This window comes from Tenebrio molitor, chromosome 5 (assembly GCF_963966145.1).
Source record: "Tenebrio molitor chromosome 5, icTenMoli1.1, whole genome shotgun sequence".
NCBI lineage: Eukaryota > Metazoa > Arthropoda > Insecta > Coleoptera > Tenebrionidae > Tenebrio > Tenebrio molitor.
In genome coordinates this window covers 16,951,976-16,974,436 of record NC_091050.1, presented here as the reverse complement: position 1 = coordinate 16,974,436, position 22,461 = coordinate 16,951,976, and the positions used below count along the sequence as shown (strand labels likewise).

General features: G+C 33.6%; 1 protein-coding gene across 2 annotated transcripts in view; it reads left to right on the top strand.

Annotated features, from left to right (window-relative positions):
• Window positions 1–30: 30 nt before the first annotated feature.
• wb (wing blister) overlaps window positions 31–22,461 on the top strand; it is a 30,718-nt gene continuing 8,287 nt past the window's right edge. For both annotated transcript variants that reach the window (XM_069049672.1, XM_069049673.1), the window contains exons 1-14: window positions 31–303; window positions 3,813–4,132; window positions 7,234–7,476; window positions 8,182–8,436; window positions 8,669–8,905; window positions 8,977–9,276; window positions 9,671–9,811; window positions 9,865–10,826; window positions 10,882–11,006; window positions 11,061–11,230; window positions 11,284–11,461; window positions 21,588–21,694; window positions 21,750–21,927; window positions 21,979–22,118. In XM_069049672.1, the coding sequence (XP_068905773.1) occupies window positions 231–303; window positions 3,813–4,132; window positions 7,234–7,476; window positions 8,182–8,436; window positions 8,669–8,905; window positions 8,977–9,276; window positions 9,671–9,811; window positions 9,865–10,826; window positions 10,882–11,006; window positions 11,061–11,230; window positions 11,284–11,461; window positions 21,588–21,694; window positions 21,750–21,927; window positions 21,979–22,118 (3,429 nt within the window). In that variant the 5' untranslated portion in view covers window positions 31–230. The remainder of the gene's footprint in view (window positions 304–3,812; window positions 4,133–7,233; window positions 7,477–8,181; window positions 8,437–8,668; window positions 8,906–8,976; window positions 9,277–9,670; window positions 9,812–9,864; window positions 10,827–10,881; window positions 11,007–11,060; window positions 11,231–11,283; window positions 11,462–21,587; window positions 21,695–21,749; window positions 21,928–21,978; window positions 22,119–22,461) is intronic.

Sequence of the window (22,461 nt, the reverse complement as noted above, 5' to 3'; positions counted from 1 at the left end):
GGCGGGCATTCAGGTTATTTCTGTTATTGGAAGGTAAATTCACCTCAGTCTCCGACAGCAGACTGTGGGGTTTGTGTTTGAAGACATTTTAAAATAAGTACCACGTGCTTTTTATGTAAACATTACAATAATTATTTAAAACTGTGTTTTCTTCATTATGAATTATAAAATACGTGTTTATTCAAAACCAGTTTATTTGTGCTTTGAGTGACTGTTAAAATTAAGTGGAAATGTGGTTCAGAACGACTGTGTTGTTGGTGTGTACATTTTTTCTAGCAAATGCCGGAAGATTCAAGACACAAGGTAGCTACATACCTGCTATACCTACCTATAACGTATTTATTTAAAATGGGAGTGTGATGTCTTAAATAAGACGGCAACTTTTTTTTGAAAATAATTTCTATTTTTGTATCTCCGTACATCAAGTGCGAAAGTACAATATTTTATTTGTACGTTGATATTTTTTATAGATATTTATTTTACAAATTATATGTTACTATGTTGACACTACATACTATACTTGCACAAAAAAAAAGATTAGGTATTAAGAACTTACAACAAACAAAATATTTACTACATATACCTACATAATTTCGGCATTTGTCTTGATGATATATGTATGATATTTTTAATTGTCACTTCTACCAAATGATAAATAAAGGGATAGAATAGATGCATTAATTTATAATTGTTTAGTGGTCCTTTAATGTTTCAGGTCTACGAATTATTAAAAATAAGTATTTAATTAGTGCAAGTGCATTACAGATTATAATAAATTATTAATTAATTTTGCAGTAAGTTAGTAGTGATCTGTTACGAATGATTTGACTTGGATCATATCATATTGTGACGATAATTATGGAATCAAATTTTAAAATAATTGTTGTCAATCTGAAGGATGACGAATAGTATTTTGAACGTAACCAAACCGAACCAACATTAACAAGCGCCACATACAAATATGATCGTGTTCGATTGCATTTACATTCTTCTAAAACCGTATTAAAAGCAATCTGAATTGAATATATATCACCTGACACGAAAAATGTTTTTGCACATGGTATACTAGACTAGTATATCACGAAACTTAGATACCGTACTTATCAAATGTGACAACGAAGGAATACTGAACAATTGTAGTGATAATATGTAATTCTGATATATGGATAATTATTATTAACACTTAATTATATTTTGTTTAGAACTGCCACAAACAAACAGTTAGTAAAATGCACCTATATATTTTTATTTCACCTCTGTTTATGTCGAATATTTAGTTTTTGTTATCTTTTAAAAGATAGAGATAAAAAGAACAACATGTTGATTAACAAAAATACATAGAATGACCTACCGATAAATAATTCTATATCTACAGTGTGGAATAAAATGACTTACATCTAGTTACCTTTGCATTACCTTTGTAAAAATACGAAATGCCGCTCTACAAAAAAAAAGAAAGCCTAACCTCAAAATATATATCCAAATTCCAAATGTGATTTATTGCGAAAGGATGATATGAATGCAAAGTTGAGATTGAAATTAAAAAGGAGCTAACAAAAGCAAGTCACAGCTAGTGTTGAAAGTGGCCACCAACATTTGTTAATTCAATTTAGTAAATTGTAACAATTGTCAATTCGATTGATGACATTTATTGACAGAACTAATAGTTCGGCACTTCGAAAAAAAAAGGTAGAGCGGTACAGGAAAATTTACATGTGCAAAAATTCCAAAGGTAACTAGTTGTAAATCATTTTATTCCACACTGTAGATGTATGTACGTACATTATGCCTACAATCTAGAGATGTTTTTAGGCTTCTAGTAGAATAATCCCTTTATACATAAAGATATTATATGTATGGTAATTTAATTTAAATAGTTCTATGAATCATTATAAAAGGGAATTTAAGATTTTAGAATTAGTCTTATCAAGAGTAAAATGTTTTGTTGATTTAATGTCATTACTCATCAGAATTATGTAGGATAATGGTTTAATTAAAAGCTATAATCACAGCAACATAAATAATTTCTTAAAAGAAATAGAGCTTGATTAAATGTACGTCTAAACATGGTGGTTATTGCGTTAAATACTTCATATCTATTGTAAACTGTATTGTTAAAGGTTTCATTTTTTTAATATGTTCATGTTGGATTCAAATTGAAAATTATACATATGAGTACGTATATGAATAGGTGGCTGTAGTAGTTTTAACCGATAAGATGTAGAAAGAAATTTAATGTACGTGTGTCGAACAGTCAAGTTACCTAATAAATACCTACGTGTTTATTAATCTCTTTTTCCATAAAATTAAGTATCAATTGAAACTTTTTGGATGGTAATAATAGATATATGCAACAAAGTGGCAGATAAACTTTAACGTTACATATTTGGAACGTACATTAAAAAAATAATTTTCACTTTGATCAAAGCGATAAAAAAAAATTTTAATCCTAGAAATGATACTAAGAAGTTACAGTACCGTAGATATCTTTAGAACAGTGTCTACGGTGTCTCTGTTTTATATAAAAGAAAAATCATAACAAAGGTATTTTTGAAATGTCATTTGGAGTAAAACTGCAAGTAAAACTGATCTCTTACGGAATGATTCCCTTTATGGGTACATACAAACAAGACGACATAACGCAATATAAGAAGAGAGTCATCGACCCAAAGGCTTACACACGACCTCTCTTACCCACCAATATTTTCCCATATCGGGGTAACAAGGACGGAATCTTCTGGTCGGGATCTTTTATTATATACGGTGCGCCAGCCATTTTCAGACGGATAGTTTGCAATTAAATGCAAAATTTATTTTCAAACTAGTAAAGAAGTGGCTGCTGACAAGAAACACAGACTTAAGAATATTTGTGTCCGTTTTCATTAAACCGGCAAAAATATAAAAAAATTTAAAAAATCAACTCAAATGTAAATTTTAGGAGTTTATAATGAATAGTTATGATTATGGGCCTAGATAAAAGCAAGAGAAGAAATGAAACAAATTGAGTCATAAAAATTTTAACTTATGGGTTTATAGTAGGTACAGATACAACTTAAGTAAAATACTTAAACACATCAAAAATATCGTGATAAGACTAATTATAAAATCTTAAACTCGCTTTTATAATGATTCATAGAACTATTTAAATTAACTTTCGCAATGGGTTCTGCAAAAATTGATGTATCATTCCAAATTCCCTATGATACACTGATAGATAAGTGATAACGGGAAATCATAGAGTACGTGAAAAAATTGCATAGCATTCGCAAATATAAGCATCTGCCGTCTGTGGTATTTATATACCGTACGTAAATAAGCTAGGTACCTACTGAGGTTCATCTTCAGAAAATAATTTTATTTTTATCTTCTTACATATCTCAGGTTTTATTGAGATAGGTCATGTAATCTTTACTTTTATGAACAATTCTGGAAGATTTAATTATGTACTTTAAAGTGACATTTAATGTTTTCATTCCTATTTTTCAGTAAATAAATGTGACATTTTTCGTATAATGTACGAACACATCGGATAATTGACGCTATACGTATTCAACAGAATGCAGATTAGGATTAAAATCCGGCTATTTCATCACAAGTATGGTCTACGAGCACGTAACCTGCGATTGACTAAATTTCAATATCATATGGAAGTGACTAAATAGTGCTCACTATTTTATTCCAGCTTCTTTTTCCAGTTTAATTCCTCTTCTAAATGAAATAATTTTTCTAAATAACGACAAATATACTAATGATTGTTTTTAATACTTCATCTGTTGAAATATAAGAATGTATGTTAATTTTACTATTTCCAGGAATTAAATATTTTAAAAACTACAACGTCATTCAAAGAAACGCCTCAAATTTGGGAATGTGGCCGTCTTCATTTAATTTAGCAACGAAAGCAGCAATATTTGCAAATGCAACTTGCGGGGAAAACGGTCGTGAAGAATTCTGCAGACTAGTGGAAGATGGAAAAGGTCGATGTGGGGTTTGCGATCATTTTAGTACAGATCCGAATAAAAAACACCCGATTACTTATGCGATCGATGGTACGAATCGATGGTGGCAGAGTCCGGCTTTATTTTATGGAGCCGAATACGAATATGTTACAATTACTGTTGACCTTAAACAGGTAAGTAAATTGTTCCAGACACTGTCGGCACCTTCTAGAAACGCACGTCGTTGTATTCAGTAAAAAATTTGAGGGGATTTCCTGACAGACTTACACTACCATAAATACTTCTTCTCGGGTACCCGGTGAGATCAAATAAACATTGTCTCGAACGTAACCCCATAGAAAGAAATCCAATGGATTCAAATCTGGGGATCTAGTGGGTCATTGAATATAGGTCCGTAAGTACCCAGCCATCGATCACCAAAATGATTTGAAAATTCAAAATTCGTGTGTGCATTATGGTGAACCACGATTCTATTCAAAAAATACTGCTAGTGGCATTTCATCCAGAAAGTTGCTTATTTCGTTTGATATTAGAGCATGATATTTTGCTTAAGTAAGACTGCCATCAATAAAAAAGGGACGCACTATGCCACACCACACAGTAATACTTAATCGTGTTTGGAAATTTTCTTCCAGAACAACATGATTGTTTTCTCGGCTGCGATGACGATGGTTGTTTCGATTAAATGCACCATTTTTGCCGAAAATGCATTAATTTGATCAAAGCACGCGACGGTATATGTATGATCTCTTAACTTATTAGTTATTAATAAAGTAAGTACAAAATTCAATCCTACGCTGAGAGTCATTTCCAATATTTGGAATATTTTGAACCGTTTGTTGAGGAAGTTGCAGATGGGGACCAATTTCTAGGGTAGACGTGTTTGGGTTTCATGTTTCTTCAACATGAAGCAAAACATTTCATTCTAAATCTTCATGTTGGACTTCACGAGCAGTTTTTCTAGGTTTTTGAATTACCCAAAATTTCTTAAATTCCCAACCAGTCTTTGAAATTTGTCGGTACTTGAGAATACCTGATCAGGAAAACGTTATTTAGAGTCGCAAAGCTCTTGCACTGCTATACTATTTCCGCATTCAAAATAAGTTTGTATCATGTCCACGCATTCTTCGTTATCCATTGTAATGGCGAAACGTTAAAAATCGTTGAAATTTATTACCAAAAAATCAAACTGTTTTGTACCTACTGAGTACTTCACAATTCAAATCGAATAAAAAATAAGCAATATACAACATCAAGTTTTTCTCGGTCACCCGGTATATACATATGTACATACAGGGTGAAATTGGAATGCATCATAATATGTAAACCATAGCATAGTAGTGAATGCACCGAAAATGTGGTTAAACGAGACGCTTCTGGAAGCTCTAATAAATAGAAACATGAATAGCCGCAAAAACGCTTTAAAAACAGAGAGTTACAACACCTTACTATGAATAAAATTCTGTAGCCGAAAAACACCTTAACTACACAGAGCCGCAAAAACGTATAAGAATACTAAAGTCCATTCAAAAATCAAAAAACCACCACTTGTTGCTTTAGGTTGGTAAAATTTAAAAAACTCTAGGTAGTTATTTTTTCATACTATGTTGGTAACTATAAATTATGACATTTATTTGATTCAAAATAAAATTCATTTGCTTTGAATTTCGTTGAAATTGTTTTGTTATTGCTCAACAGGTTTCATTTATTTATTAGTTCATATTATTTTTACGTAAGCATGCCCAGAACAGAATTCACACGAACCTCCGATAAATTTGAGTAATTTTACACTTAACCTAAAAATTACAATTCTCACCAAATTTTACACTAGACAGCGTTACTGATAGTAATTATCGAGGAAAATGCGACGTTGGTGGTTTTTTGATTTTTGAATGGACTTTATGAATGAGAACACGATACTAGCACCCGCGATAACAAAACTTTTTGCACCTTTTTTACACTCGATAACTTTTTGATATTACTATTCTTCCTAACGTCGTATTCAACTTTTGTGCTTGAACTGTACATGGCATTTCTACCCTCATTCGGATGTATAGCGCAAAACTGAATCCACGTGATTTTCACAATTGGTCTGAAGATCCTAGGGTTTTAATATTTTGACGTATTTCGATTTCAGCCTGTATATACTTTCCACGGCGAATCAAAACTTGAAAAGTCGATGCACACATACCAGTAGAAACAGCAATTTCTCTTCTCTTTCGAATGCAAAATTATTGATAATCACTGTCAATTTGCGACTTTCACGAGTTGTTAACACCAGTTTATCCATAGACAATAATACTGTTTGTGATGGTAAATATCTGTCGACAAGAAACGAAAGAGTGTAAAACTAGTCGTTAAAATAAACGAGGCATCAACCCCCTATAGCCCTGATTGGTATGTGTCAGTCGTACGTTGCTTGAGTGCTTGCTAAATCTGGGCTTACGGCATTAAGGACATGATCCATCATTTTATATGGCTACGGATTCTTGAAATCTCACTAAGCCATGTGTATAACTGTAAGGTACCGTATATGGTCAATATCACAACCATTTTTGTGTGTATATTACTCTTATTATTTTTACTTTATTGATTCCCCTACAGCAGACACATCTTTTTGTAAAACTGGCACTTGTTTCGACAGCAAGCTGCCATCATCAGAGCAACAATAGAAAATTAATACAAATATTTATTTTTTCGCATTGCTATTGTAAGCACATACATAATGTAAACATAAAACTTTTATGCAACAATACTGGATAAACCGTTATACAGGGTGTATTAAAAATGGTGCATAATATTTATGTCACGCGAATCTACGTTGAATAGGTACCAAAAAAAAATTCTAATTTGAATTTGGTCTTATACGAAAAGTTTTTAGATTATTATTATTAAAAATTACATTCATGACAATCCTTGTTACTTTCTGACTTTCCTAAAATTCGAAAAATCACTCTAGTTTAGTTGCTATGTTGCAATAGCTTCAGAATGTATTAACAACATTTTTAAAATTAGTGCTGGAATATTAATATGGAAATTAAATGTATTTCTCCATTACAGTCGAAGCAAAATTTCAAGTTTGACTCCATGAGGAGAGGGTTAACTGTAAATTGGCACTAGAGCTTTTTTACTTGTACCTAGAATCACGTAATGTAAATATTATGCGCCGTTTTTAATATACCCCTGTATTTACAAGATTTTCTTTTCGATAAATTCTGAAAACTTCGACTAACAATCATTTTCCTTTTCTTGACAAAATGTTTAACTTTTTCAGGTATATCAAATTACTGACGTGATAATTAAAGTTGCAAATTCACCTAGACCCGGAACGTGGGTATTGGAACGATCGTTAAACGGTGAAAATTACAAGCCCTGGCAATATTTTGCTAGAAATGACAGAGAATGTCTAGAATACTTCAAAATACCCGGTACAAAAGGAAAACCCCATTATTTTACGGACTCTGAAGTTATCTGTACATCTTTTTATTCGAAACTTACGCCGCTAGAAAATGGCGAAGTAAGTATATCAATTTATAGAGTGTGTCACAGATTTAGACAGCCTAATATTTTCGTTATCTGTGCGAACAGAGATTTGAATTTTTTTCACAGTTGTAAAACTTCTTTAGGTGCATATTTTCAGATACTACTTCAACTGTAAGTACCAAACACAATCAACTGCGATCTCGCAAATATGCTGTTCTAATTCTCAATATTTTGCATCGCGTTGGAAATATGGAAAGAGATTATCGGAAAAAGTAGTTCAGAATCCAATTCTGACTCCACGTAGGTTCAATAAATGTGCATTTTGACTTTTCAGTAATTTTTCATTAGTTCATTGTTTCAGAATCACTTTGTTCCAATATCTGTCTTAATTTTTGTTGAATAAAGAATAAATGTGTTTTTTTCTTTGACAAATTCTTCGTGTTTTTACTTTATTCCAAATTTTGCGTTGAAACTCGATGTGTGGTGTTAAAATTGGATTCTGATTTCTGAACAACTTTTTTCGATATCTCCAAAGCGGAGCAAATTATCTAGAATTGCTCCTATTCGCGAGATCACGGTTGACTGATACAACATACAATTGAGTTAATACACCTGAAAAGATGTAACTCATGCGCAAAAATTCAAGGCTTCACTCCTGAAGACAACGAAAATTTCATAGTGTCTTCATCTTAAGCGCGACACCATATGTAAATATTTTTGGCTTATTCCTTTTACGTAGATTCATGTATCCTTGATGTTCGGCCGACCTGGAGCAAACGAAACAAGTCCTGAACTGCTACAATTTACCAAAGCCCGTTACGTGCGATTCCGTTTAATGGGGTTGCGAGGCACAGTTGAGCCGCGTCCTCGTTGGTTTTTGCAAGATGTTTGGAAAGGGAAGAAACTTTTTTACACGATCAGGGATATTAGTATCGTTGGACATTGTGTATGTAACGGACATGCGGAAAATTGCAGATACAATGTCGCTTCAGGGGTAAGTTCATCTAGTTAAAAAGCACGGTAAAGTAAACACGTAGAGTAAAGAACTTTGAAACTAAGTGATGTTGGAATTTTAAAATAGTCAATAGTGACGTTGCCACATTTTTAATCTAAAAGCACTGCAGTCAACGTGACGTTGCCACTGATACATACTTTCACATTTTTAATCTAAAAGCAGTGCTTCTAAATGGGTGACAAGGTTGCATTCTACGATTTGATTTTTAAAGCGTCCCGAGTGCGAATGTGCCCATCACACTTGCGGTCCAAACTGCGACAGATGTTGTCCTCTGTACAATCAACGTCAATGGGGTCCTGGTACTTCCCGAGATGCTCACCAGTGTCTTCCTTGTAATTGTCATGGTCATGCCACATCTTGTCATTACGACGAAAATGTAGATAAAGCAGGACTTAGCATAGACGTAAGTGGAAATTATCAAGGAGGCGGAGTCTGTGATAATTGTGCTGTAAGTAAAGTTTTTCATTTATTATACAATATTTTATTATTATTTTATATTTGTAATTTTGGTTGTGGCAGGCGCACACAACTGGTGTCAACTGTGATCAATGCATGCCTGGTTATTATCGACCACAGAAAGTAGAAATGGATGCAGAGGAACCCTGTTTAAAATGTGACTGTGATCTACCGGGAACTTCCAAAACGTGCATACAGGAAGGAGAATTTGCAGGAAAATGTAACTGTCTACTCGGATACGAAGGCGACAAATGCGAGTTCTGTGCGCGAGGATTTAAAGGATGGCCTAAATGTGAACCATGTCCTTGTGACTCGAGAGGAGTTTTAGAAATGGCAGATTGCGAAGGAGATTGCACTTGCAAGGTGCGCAGTTGCTAATCATCTTCAGGGCCGCCGCAAGCAGGTGGGCGATTTGTGAAGTGCACAAAAAGTGCCGTAAAGCAAACAAAAAATTATGAAGGAAAAAGATGTCAGTAAACTTTTCACACAGCGGCGGCCCTGATCATTGTAGGTGTTGGATTCTCTCATGGGCTGTGACCTTGGAAATATTTGCGCGAAGGCGGAGCAATAAACCAGAGAGAGACAAAACTAACGTAACGAATGCCGATGTTTTCCGGTCGGTTTATAGCGCCTACTTGAGACCGCTATTCGTCGTTTGCTCAGATATGACTCATAGCCCATGAGAGAATCCAACACCCCTACCTACCTATTTCAAGGTTAATAGATCTACCCTGAATTTTCTTTATATTATCTTCAGGTTAATGTTGAAGGAAAATTTTGTGATAGATGCAAATCAGGGTATTTTGCACTAAAAAAAGATAATTCAGAGGGATGTATATCGTGTTACTGTTCTGGGGTTAGTTCTCTTTGCGAATCGGCTGTCATGAAACCGCCAAAGGTAAATTTTCAAAACTGTCCACGAAAACTTGCTACAACATGCAAATTTTTCAGATACAAACTTTAGATAATTGGTTTACAACTAACTTAAAAATGTCAGAAGTTGCTAAGCCTATACGAGACAGTAATGGTTTATTTTCATTAGGGGGTTACGAACTTCCAAATATTGAATCATTATATTGGATGGCTCCGATAGAATATCTCGGCAATAAATTAGAATACTACAGTTCTGTTTTCATGTTTAAAGTTCAGTGGGTTATAATGCGCGGTGACACCAGCGGTAAACCGACAAGAGGGCCCAATATTATAATGGTAGGTGAAAATGGTATGAGAATTGCACACGGAGATGATTTTTTTACCACTTCAAACGCGACATTTAAAATAAAAATGGTCGAAAACAATTGGTATCACATTTCTCCGAATAAAAACGAAGTATCAGCAACGTTAAAAAGAAACAAATCCCTCGGCGAGTCTGTAAATCGCAAACAATTTCTCAGCGTGTTGACCAATATTAGCCACATCCTTCTAAGGGCTACGTTCCACGCAGACCAAATTGAATCACTACTGGAGGAAGCGATGATATACGCCGACGGTGAATATGAAACGGTGGATGTGGAAAAGTGTTCGTGTCCTTCTGGATATTTAGGACTTTCTTGTGAGTCCTGTGCATTCGGTTACGTCAAGATAAAAACCAACACAACATTAAATCAAGAAGGTTATTGCGGAAAATGCGATTGTAACGGACACTCCGAAACTTGTAATCCAGATAGTGGGGAGTGCTTTTGTCAGCATAACACAACTGGAGAAAATTGTGAAAGATGTAAAGCAGGATTTTACGGCAACCCCCTAAGAGGAACTAAAGAAGATTGTAAAAAATGTGCTTGTCCGCTCGAGAACGATGAAAATAATTTTAGTCCTAGTTGTCAGTTGGATTATTTGAGTGAAAATGACGAAGAGAAAAGCAACTATGTCTGCACCCAGTGTCCGAAAGGGTACACGGGTGATCACTGCGAGATGTAAGTGTAAAGGTAAGTAAGTGTGTACATTGTATTTTTTTAAATTATTTTTAAGTTGCGACGATGGTTATTTCGGAAATCCCTTGATAATCGGCGCCACGTGTAAGCCGTGCAACTGCAACGGATATCCATGTGACAGGATAACGGGGCAATGCTTAAGTTGTAAGGGAAACACCGAAGGTGAATAATAAAATATTGTATAAAAACATCATGTTGTGTATCATTTTCTTACAGGTTGGCGTTGTGAAAAGTGTAAACCTGGATTTTATGGTGATGCTTTGATGTCCAACTGTATATCATGTCAATGTGACCCGATCGGAGCAGTTTCAAAAAACTGTAATAACGTAACTGGTCAATGCACCTGTAAAGAACGTTTTACCGACAGGACGTGCAACAAGTGTCAGGTTGTGTAAATAAATGAGTAGAGAGTCTTGACGATAATTGAATTTTTGACCAGGTGGGATATGGCAATGTAACAGCATTATGTACTCCCTGTGATTGTCATCCTGTTGGATCGAAATCTAACATATGCGACCAACAAACCGGACTGTGTGAATGTCGAAAGGGTGTTGATGGGTTTCATTGTGACACTTGCCAAAATTTGCACTATGGTTTGTCCGAAGATGGATGTAAAGGTAGGAATTATTTTTATTATAAATTTTTATACTTTTGTACAAACATTTCGAGCTTGATTACATTTAAATCATAGCTGACGTGTCCTTTTGTAAGTTTACGGGAAAAATTGAAATCCGTTTGATTCGCATACGTGCTACTTAATGCGAGTTGTCAGTCAGTTGAACAAATTATTAATAATTTGTAAATTCATATATCCTGTAAAGGAAATTGCACGAAAGCGGTTACTTAAGAAAAACGAAGAGAGAATTATTATGATAAGTAGCTGAAAAACCAAGAATTAACAGTAGTATACAGGCTGGATGATAAATTCCCCCCAAGCTGTAGATCCTTTATTACAGATCGCATCCCAACTATCCGTATGTCAATCGAAATGGTTTAAGAAATATTACATGTTGATCGAATTAGCTCAGTTTCATGGCCTTTTACAGCAATTTTAGCAGCAATCTTCACCTTATTATAATTTTTTTTTTTGCAAATCTGGAATAGTTTTTTTTCTCTACCGGTTAGAAATGTAGGCTGCGGATACCTTATTTAAGGTGAGAAAATTCAACTTTCTCGCTACGGTAAGAAAGTTAATCATGAAATGTTTATGGTAAAACTGTACCAAAATACAAATGTCAAAAGTGCAATAAGTTATTGATAAATGAAAGCCAATTCAATAAAGCAAGTTGGTAGATCAATCATATAATCTGGAAAATAAACAGATAAGCTAGGTAGGTAGATTACTTTACCCTGTTTATGTCAAATTTTCGAACAAACGTCAAATCTTCAAATGCGATGACAAGTTAATTAAACAAATAACCCAGCCTACTATTCAATTCCCAAAATTTTCGTTTTAATCAGGAATATAACCATCTTTTTTTGACTTTTTTCAACGAAGTTGTGCCGGTAGGGAAAAAAATAGTATTCAAACCTTGTTAAGAAGGTGCCCTTGCAAACCTTAGGCACTTGCAAACCTCGCCTACGGCTCGGTTTATAATCTTTTCCTGCGGTCTGCAAGAAAGCACTTTCTTACCTTGGTTTGAAATATATTATTTATTCTCAGTGTAAAGATGTTCAGGTGTTCATTTAAATTTATCCGCAAAGTTGACGTAGAAGAGTCTATTGTGAACGCACCACGGATTTACGGATCATGGATTAGCTGTTTTAAATCTAACCACACTTTTTGCGTTGTTTGTGTTTTTACTCTGCAGAGTGCAGACGAACGAGTGACTTACCTGAATTTTATTTAATAAAGTGATTTCCAATCAAGAATACAAAGTATTCGCGGCAGAATCGTATTTATTTTTCCTCATTTCTTGGAGTTTCGGCAAAACGTCTGTTAGTATGATTGAAGCTACGAGTACGCCGCACTTTTTCAGAAGTTTTATTTTCAAATAGCCGCCGCTTATCTTTTTTTTTGTGATCATATTGTATATGTCGCTTTAAAATTATCAATAATTAAAAGAATAGATATTTATTGTATGAGTGTTTTAGATAGCATTTTATTCACGCAAGAATGTTTAAACGCGAGAGCTTGCTCAAGCGTTTAATTTTCTTAAGTGAATAAAATGCATCTAAAACACGCATGCAATCCAACGTTTTATCTATCCACAATCACACTCATTTAGAATCAGCATCGCCGAAATTTTATCTGATGTCATCCAAAATTAATTTGACATTTCACTCTGACAGCAGCTGTCATCTCAAAAATCATTGAAATTTCGCATTAACTAATTATCTTGTTTTATGACTTATAAAACACTAAAGTTTTATAGACCACATTAAAGGTTGCCAAGCAATTGAATTATGACCTTATAATATAGTGATTGTGGATAAATAATATTAAAATCGATGAAACTATGTTAATAATGTCGACATTACTCGTATCAGATGGCTTTGACCTTTGATTTTATACTAAATACAAAATTTCGCAGTTTTTTTTTACACTAAACGCTGTTCAAAAATCAAAAAACCATTGTGGTGCAAATGACTTATCTGTCACTGTGATAAGACTGATAAGTAATAGGAAATGTCATGAAAAATGTGTGTTATTTGCACTACAATGGTTTTTTGATTTTTGAACAGCGTTTAGCCTTGTGTTAACTGTTAGGGCTGAGCAAATGTGCAACGAAGAGGTCGATACGACTCAGATTTATTTTTGAAATAAAAGAATTCTTCTTTTACATTATAAGCGTACGAAGAACATTACCTTGACCAGTCAGAAATAAATCAACCAATTAGAACCAAATTTGCATCGACTTTTATTAATTATTATTATTGTACATCACTAAACTAAGAATAAATAACTCTTTCAGAAAAAACATAAGCGTACAGGGTGAATCAAGTTTTGCCGCCCGTACGATTAACCCTATTAAAAAATTAATAAAAATTACGAAACTTTAGAATTAGTTACATTTCCTTGATCAATGTGTGCAATCAATTTTCCCTTATCACTTCATTCAGAGCCAAAAAATTTAAAAAATCCATTTTTTGCAAAAAAATATTTTTTTCGTACACGCTCATCATTCACAATTAATTCAAACACTCAAAGGGTGTATTTTTAAAATGTGCCGAAATTTTACCTACGAGGTTATTTGACAACGTAGAAGACCAAAAGCAATTAAAAAAAATTGTAGCTCAAAAAATAAATATAATTTTATTTTTCGACATGGAATTTTTTAGATATGTTTTCCGAGTTCTACATGAAGCCAGTAGCTCGTGGTTAAAATTTGTGCACGCATTTCAAAAACACCCTGTATATTAAATTATCTATTTTGTTTAAACAAAAATGGATTACATATTCAAGTGGGGAAAACTTCTTATTAAAAAATGGGATATATGTATGTGCCTAATTAATCGGTCGGAAATAATGAACATTACATTATACATACTTTAAGACATTAAGGGCCACTTTATAGAAAGATAATTAAAGATATTTAATTCGAATTAAATTTTAATGCGCGATTAACCCATGAATCCGAAACTTCGATTGATTCAATCTGATCACGTGTTCAGTTAATCTCGCATTTGATTACGATTAACTTAATTTCGCTCCTGTAAACTGACCCTTAAAGTTATTTTCTTTAATAACAAGTTAACAACTATCATTTATTGCAATTTAAAAGAAGAAAACAACCATCACTACTTACATTTGTCTTAGACACTGAATATTATTTGGACGAATTAATGCAACTTCTTTCATCCGGTCTGTTATCTGTCAGATGGCATGTTTGTCAACATTATTTTTAGAATAAAGTAGCACTTATAATACCATAAAGCCGAAACATCATATAAAAAATTACAATACTGCATGTACTCGTACATATTATCTTAAGAAACAATAAAATTTAATTTATTAATAAAGTTGAGATTAAGACAATAATTTTTGGAGTAACAGCTTTAAAAGTCAGCATAATGTAGCGATCTTGTGTTGCGAGTCCTAAGCAAGAATATTTTTGGACCCCGATATTTTTAATATACAGGATGAAATTGAAATGCATCATAATATGTAAACCGTAGTATCTTCAATAAGTGAATAAACCGAAAATGTGGTTAAACATTTTAAATTCATAAAGTCCAATTTGACTGGATTCCATCCCGAACGAGACGGTTCTGGAAGCTCTAATAAATCGAAACATGAATAGCCACAAAAACGCTTTAAAAATAAAGTCACAAAACCTTACTATGAACGAAATAACCCAAATACCTACACAGAGCCGCAAAAACATGTAAGAATACTATGAATGCACCTTTTTTGCATTGCACTCGATAACTTTTTAGTCTTACTATTCTTCCTAACGTGATATCAGTGGCGTACTCAACTTTTGTGCTTAAACTCTAGATGGCATTTCTGCCCTCATTTGGTATAGCGCAAAACTGAATGCATGTGATTTTCAAAAATTTATGGTTGCCGCTCCACATAAAAAAACATCAACATGATGTGAATAAGTGAGTACACACGGGAGTTAAATTGGGTGCAAAACAACTCAATATTTCTGAATTCAATCGTTAATTTAACAAAAATAAATAAAAATCTCATCACCGCACTTTTCACCTAAAAGATGACAGTGACAGCGACAAAACTGACAGTTCACGGCAAAAATGTAATAGAGTAAGGCCGGTTTGAGATATGACATTTAGTGGGGGAACTCTGCGCGGACAAAATATTTCAGTGGCGTAGCGAAACCGGTCACACCAGAGAATAGTGGTCACAGTAACAATCAACTGATTGGGAATCTGTTGAACACCCAGCTATCTTACGAAAGATGGACTCGTCCGACTATTTTCCATCTATGCACACCCCCACCAACTGTCATATCTCATCCCGGCCTTACTTTAACATGAGCATGGCCTACTTCGACTACAATAATTTAGAATAATACTGTATATAACAATGTTGTAGTTGCTATGATACGAAGCTGTTGATTGGTTTGATCTATATAAAATCAATGTTGTTCGATAACAATATTACTAAATTTTGAAACAGAATCGCGCTAATTAACATTCACACTACGATGCGTTCCGTTACGAAAACGCATGGTGTATGTTTGTGCAGCTAAATGCCGCGTTATTTTCTGCGGCACCAAGAGTCAAATACATATTACAATATTCATCTGCGGTAAAACTCATTTTGACAAAAATTTGAAAAGTGTTACAATTTCATTGACATTTTTTTTATAAGGATGTTTTTTTTTCGTTGCTATGATATGTTAGCAATGTTACCGCGTTTGAAAACTACTCCCCCACACCAAATTTCATCATATTTAACACTGACGAAGAAACGGATTTCAAACGTATTCGTGAAAAGAAATTTTGGATATCTGTTGAGGGCACCTTTATTCCATTAAAAAAAGATCAATATGTAAAAAATGTTTATTTTAAAGAGTTCTCTTGGGGATTAAACTTTTTACATGAACTTCCATAACACCCTGTATACAGCTTCTAGCTTCGCATCATTAGACATTCATTTCGGCTGTCGTTTTCGTGTATCGGAGATTAAATTTTTGCTTCATGAATGACTTAACAACTTGTTACTTCAGAATCCCTTCTTTGAAAGAGGTAACTTCTTCTTATTAAAAATTCGAAACGACAATGAAGACACGGAAAATCAGGCCGTTTTGTTGTCGTCTTTCGATTGTTGATGGATTCTTAATGATCCAATATGTTTTGTACCACTATTTAAGCAGTAAGCAGAATAACATGGAGTCAGTATTAAACTGTATTTTACCAAGGAAATTATTATTGAATTTTAACGGGAAAGAAAAAAATTCAATATGAAATAAGTACGTATACCTAATAAAGTGTATTATTTAAATGCATTAACAAGAAACGAAGAAGTCAGTTCAAAAACGTTTTGAAATGAAATAACTATAGGTAACAATTTTTAGAAATTAATAGTACGAGTACGACGCGACGTCTAAATTGCCATTTTATAATTTTCCGGCGTCCGAATTGATTCAACTGAAAAGTAATGCAACACAAAAGCGTCATTGTTATCGTGAACTGAGAGGCAGAAGTACAATATCTAATGTTGGCTATTCAAATTTATTCGGCCTACATCCCGTACGTAAGGTCTGACATTACTTACATTACCTTGCAAGTTGATGGCGGTGGCACACGCGATATGCTTGTTGCGTTGCTTCAGTTCAATCTCGCGAGTTGTCGCGGTAAGATGTGTCTTAACGTAAAGTACCAACACGTGTGAGTGCAGTACCTACTTCAAGTTCAGAGACCAACAAAATATGTCTGTTCATTAAACGAACTGTACAATATAATCGACAAATTCATCTGTTAGTGACGGTCCCAAATTTCGAATTTATAAAAATACTTCCGACTTATTTTTACTCACCATCGGTACCCGTTTGTATATTTAGAAACAGTGTTTATTATTTAACCACCTTTTGACGGCAAGTTCGTTTTGAAATTTGGAAAGCACTCGTCTCGCAAAATTTTCAATAACGCCAGAAATTTTTCGGTCTGACAATGACGGAACGCGCTTATTTAACCCCCAAAATAACGTAACGGATGAGAAAATCTCGCTTTGATATTTTAGCATGTGGACGAACATTCTTATAATTTTAAGCACTGTTGTAATCCCGGTTGTTGTTAGTGAAGATGTTCCAAAACAAACAACGTTACGAACTAATTATTTACGAAATTTCTACAACAATCGTGAAGATCACGAAAGACATGCCGATTATTTCATGCAAATGCGACAAATAGAAACTGAAACAACAGGAAGTCTACACAGCCAAAGAAGTACTCACAAAATTAGGCACAGAGCAGAGCGTAAAATTAGCAAAGTAAAGAGATGCAGGCGTTATGCACAATTGTACTATCAGAATTACATAGGAACTAACTGCTACTATGCAGTCTGCAGGCAGAGTTACTGTGGATATTGTCCAACCTCCAGCTGTAGAAGACGATGTCCATACAACTGCGTAACGAAAGGAAATGATCAAAACGCGGTGACATCTAACCCAATGGACTATTCCACTACCCAGCTTTCGAAAGGTTTTCTTTTTTGTTGCTATTTTAACAACATTCTTTCAGTATTATTATTATTTTATTTATTGTACCATTTTATCCAAAACCTCCACGGGATCGTATATAAAAGGCAACTTTTAGCAAAAACACGTTATTTGTCTAGTTGCATTTGTAATAAAGAACATTGACTTGTTTTTCAACAAAATAATGTACCTATTAAGGAATAATTGCAACAAGAAAACACCGCCCAAAATTCATTTTTTCTCTGTTTACACAATGCAACATGGTTTTTATTTAAGAATTCCCGACATTACGTAGTACAAAGAAATTTCCGCATCGTTTTCCTCGCTATTTACACATGATGATAAGAAATTCCATTTTAGACAAGTTTTATGCCACCACTAAAAATAGTCAAGATCTTCGAGGTTTCGATGAAAAGTGTACTCTTAAAATAAATCCTTTTTTGTCCTAATTTCAAATTTTATTAGTAAACGAACAAAAATTCTTGGTTATCCGTATTTACTCGAAGCTTTTCAACACTCTGTAACTTTCCTATCATCTGTAACAATATTTATGTATAATTGATGTATCAGAAGCGTCGGGAAATTGATATCCGGCTTATCCGATTATAGATACAATTGAAATAACAAACATAACATTAACACTTTTGATTGCGTTAAGAAACTGAGAAATTAAATAAACCGTCAATACCTCACTATCTGCTGGTTTTACGAAGGAGAAAGTACTTGTACACACATTCACCAAACCTACGCTCGTCGGAAATCTTTGTCTTCTTAAATGCAGAAATTGTTAAAAACCTAAAAAGCCATTGCTTGTGTTTTCAAGTGTTAATTAAAGAAAAAATTAAATCAAAATGAGATCTGGTAGCTGATTTTTTGAATTGAATAAAACCTTATTCAGTTAATCATAATGATACAACAATTACCTGAAGCCTTGCAGCCTTAATGTGTGTTACGGTAATAGTTATTTATGCAACGAGGTTCTGTGTAAATTGGGCTTTTCTAATTGCCCGAGAGGCCAGATTGAAATACGAGCGTACCGAGGATTTTAAGGCCTCGAGAGCAATTAGAAAAGCCCAATTTGCACAGAAACGAGTTGCATTCAAAATTTTATTGTTTGAAACGACGTCCCCAAAGCTTCCAAATCTATTAAAAATGATTTCACATTTTTTTTGACAGTTTTGACAAATTTTTCAAGAAATGTCACTTTGAATATGTTGTCTAGGGCAACGGTTGGTTATCTGTTATTTTTTGCTTTAGAGCAGTTAGGAGACAGTTTACAAAGGATAAAAATGAGAATTTATGACATTTGAAAACACTAAATAATATTATAACATTACTCATGTAAATTTATTATTTATTCATATTATGTGAATTTTATTTTTCTATCAATAGTGATGTACCACTTATCAGTTTTAATTTGAAAAAACCTATATCACATTATTCTCAAGGGGAACATTGTTTCACAATAAACTCGATTACGCATAACAAATATTGTAGGAAATTGTGTGTTTAGAACTTAAAACTTTTGATAATAGATTTAGGTCGAATTAAAAGTTAAAAATTTTAACCTCGATATATCACACCATTTGAGACAGTTATTATCTATAAACAAATAAAATCTATGTATTTGTCTAGACTCCTACATGTTATACTATTCGCAAACTAAACTAACAATAAAATGCAATTTCAAGCGCTTTCGAACAATTTAAGAAAAACGGTACTACAAAAAAAATGCAAGCAATTTCTTCACCATCTTCCTCCGCTACGCCGTTTATTGCTTCTAATAATTTTAAATTAAATACAACCAATTAAAAATGACATTTAGTACTTTCTTATAGTTATTTATTTAACGAGTCCGTGTGTAAATTGGCCTTTTTTGGTATGAGTCAGCCAGATTAAAACGCGAGTGAAACGAGTGTTTTAAAGGCCCACGAGTGCCAAAAAAAGCCCAATTTACACAAGAACGAGTTGAATACAACGTTTTTTTTGTTCGACGACCCCCTTAAAGGCTCCAAAAAATTCTCAAATTCTGACAGTGTCGAACAAAAAAGTTATTTTTGTATTAAGTGGGCAAAATGATTGTTTTTTGTTGGGGCATGAGAATGAGTTTTTGGTCGAGACCGTCAGGTCGAGACTTCAGACTCATTCGAATGCGCCAACAAAACAATCATCTTTCGCACGAAATACAACCGCATTTTAAAATTTTTGAATTTTTTAATTTTTGTAAAATTTCCTTGGATGCTAAAATATAACTATTTTAGCATCCAAGGAAACTTTTTGACAAATATTTTTTCACTATCAAAAATGACATACTTTGCGACTTGATAACGATGCATAAATGTCACGTTTTTTTGACGGTTGTAGAAAATAGTAGTTTATTTGACGAGTTTGTGTGTAAATTGGGCCTTTTTTGACACGAGTGGGCCATTTTAAAACGCGAGTGAAACGAGTGGCAAAAAAGGCCCAATTTACACACGAACGAGTTGAATACAATGGTTTTTTGTTCGACGAGCCCCATAAAGGCTCCAAACCGCTTAAAACCTTTAAAATTAGCTTGACGTTTCGTTTTGACACGTTGTGACATTTATCAAAATCCGTTCACACAGGAGAAAATTCTCAAATTCTGACAGTGTCGAACAAAAAAAAAAATATTTTTTGATAAATAAAAATTTCAATTTTAATTTGATATGTTTAAACAGCAATTTGTCTTGTCCTTATGTTTTTTTCTTATCAAATAGCAAAGTTGGTAGACAAACAACTTATCTTCAGACACTCCTTGATTTAACAGTTATGCTGAAATAAACGTACAATCATATTTACCGAATAATCAAATAAAAAATAATATTTGGTGAGCCATAACTTGTTCACAGAACGAGTTTCTAGTTACGACCTTACTACTTTTAGGATCGAGATTACGAGAGTTTCCTTTTATAATCAAATGTTTCACTGTTATGTTTATTTTAATGCAGTTGTTTTTTGCTTTTAATGTAACAAAAGGGAAATTAATGTTGTTCACCTTTACTCATACCCATAACAACTTCTAAGCTTTAAGTACAATCGTGCTTGGCACAGCGAACAGTTTCCCAAAGGAATTTTTTGAAATATTTTTGTCACCAAAATGTATTTATATGTTACATATTTACAATATTACACTGCTGGAAACAAAAAATGAACAATTAAAATGTGGATGACAGTATGTATACTCAACAAAAATATGTGTTTTAATGAATTGTTGATATAAACTCAAGTATCAAAAGTAACAAAATGAAATAAATCGTTTATTGTGTATCCGTTCAAGTCATCTCAGTTTAATTTGCGTGGGCCTGCAATATGGACAAAACAAGGTCATAATGCGTGGCAAATAAGATACTTTTTTTTATTCAATTCCTTTTTGCTAACTATTGTATATTAAAATCTTTACAATTATGGACGTACTTTTTTTTAAGTATCTGTCTAAATATGTGCAAAGCTGTAACTTTCATATTGTATCCATCATTGTGTGTCCATCATATTCAACTTAAATACTTATAATGGAGAAACAAATAAGTATTGGTACTATATTTTTCCAGTATCATTCACTTTTTTTTTATGTATCATTTTTAATATGACTGTCTATTGCCAACACGTGTTACAGAATGCAACTGTGACAAGCAAGGTTCTCAAATGCAAGCATGTGATGAGAAAACAGGAAAATGCAGGTGCAAGCCACATTACACAGGTCCGAAATGTGATCGTTGCGAGGTAAACTTAGTTATCTTAAAAGTCGTGCCAATAAAAATTGTATAATATTATTAAGGATGGCTACTGGAAAAATAACTCCGTTTGTATACCTTGTAATTGTGATGTAAATGGATCAAGAAGTACAACCTGTGATCCTGACACCGGTCTGTGCCCTTGCAAACGTGGCGTCGAAGGACAAAAATGCAATTCGTGTCAAAACAAATATTACGGGAGCGTCACAGTAGGATGCAAAGGTTCGATTCAATAATTAAGCATTCAACGATTTCAAATTCGATTTTTTACAGCATGTGACCCTTGCGAAAAAGAAGGACACATATGTCACCCGGAAAACGGAAAGTGTGTGTGTCCCCAATTGACAACCGGGGCAAAATGCGAACGTTGTGGTGCAGATGCTTGGGGATATGAACCGGGGATTGGGTGTAAAGTAAGTATAGTTTATTAATAATGTCTAGAAATAATGCGCCAGGCTACAGGGTTGAATTCATATTGATACAGATACCTACGTAATATATTTCCAACGTATCGAACTGAACTAGTTTTTTATTTCGAATTTTTTTGAAATCAGATTCGTTTTTCGAAAGAATATTCCGTGCAAAGGATTGTTAATCAACTTTACAACATCTGTCAGTTTCTACCTATCATAGATATGTGAAAGCGAACGACAACAACAAAATGATAACAATTCAATTTGTGCTAGAAATGAGATTTCGAAGTTGGTTATACTACCTTTAATATATATACATTAACAACGGCTTCTGTACCTATTG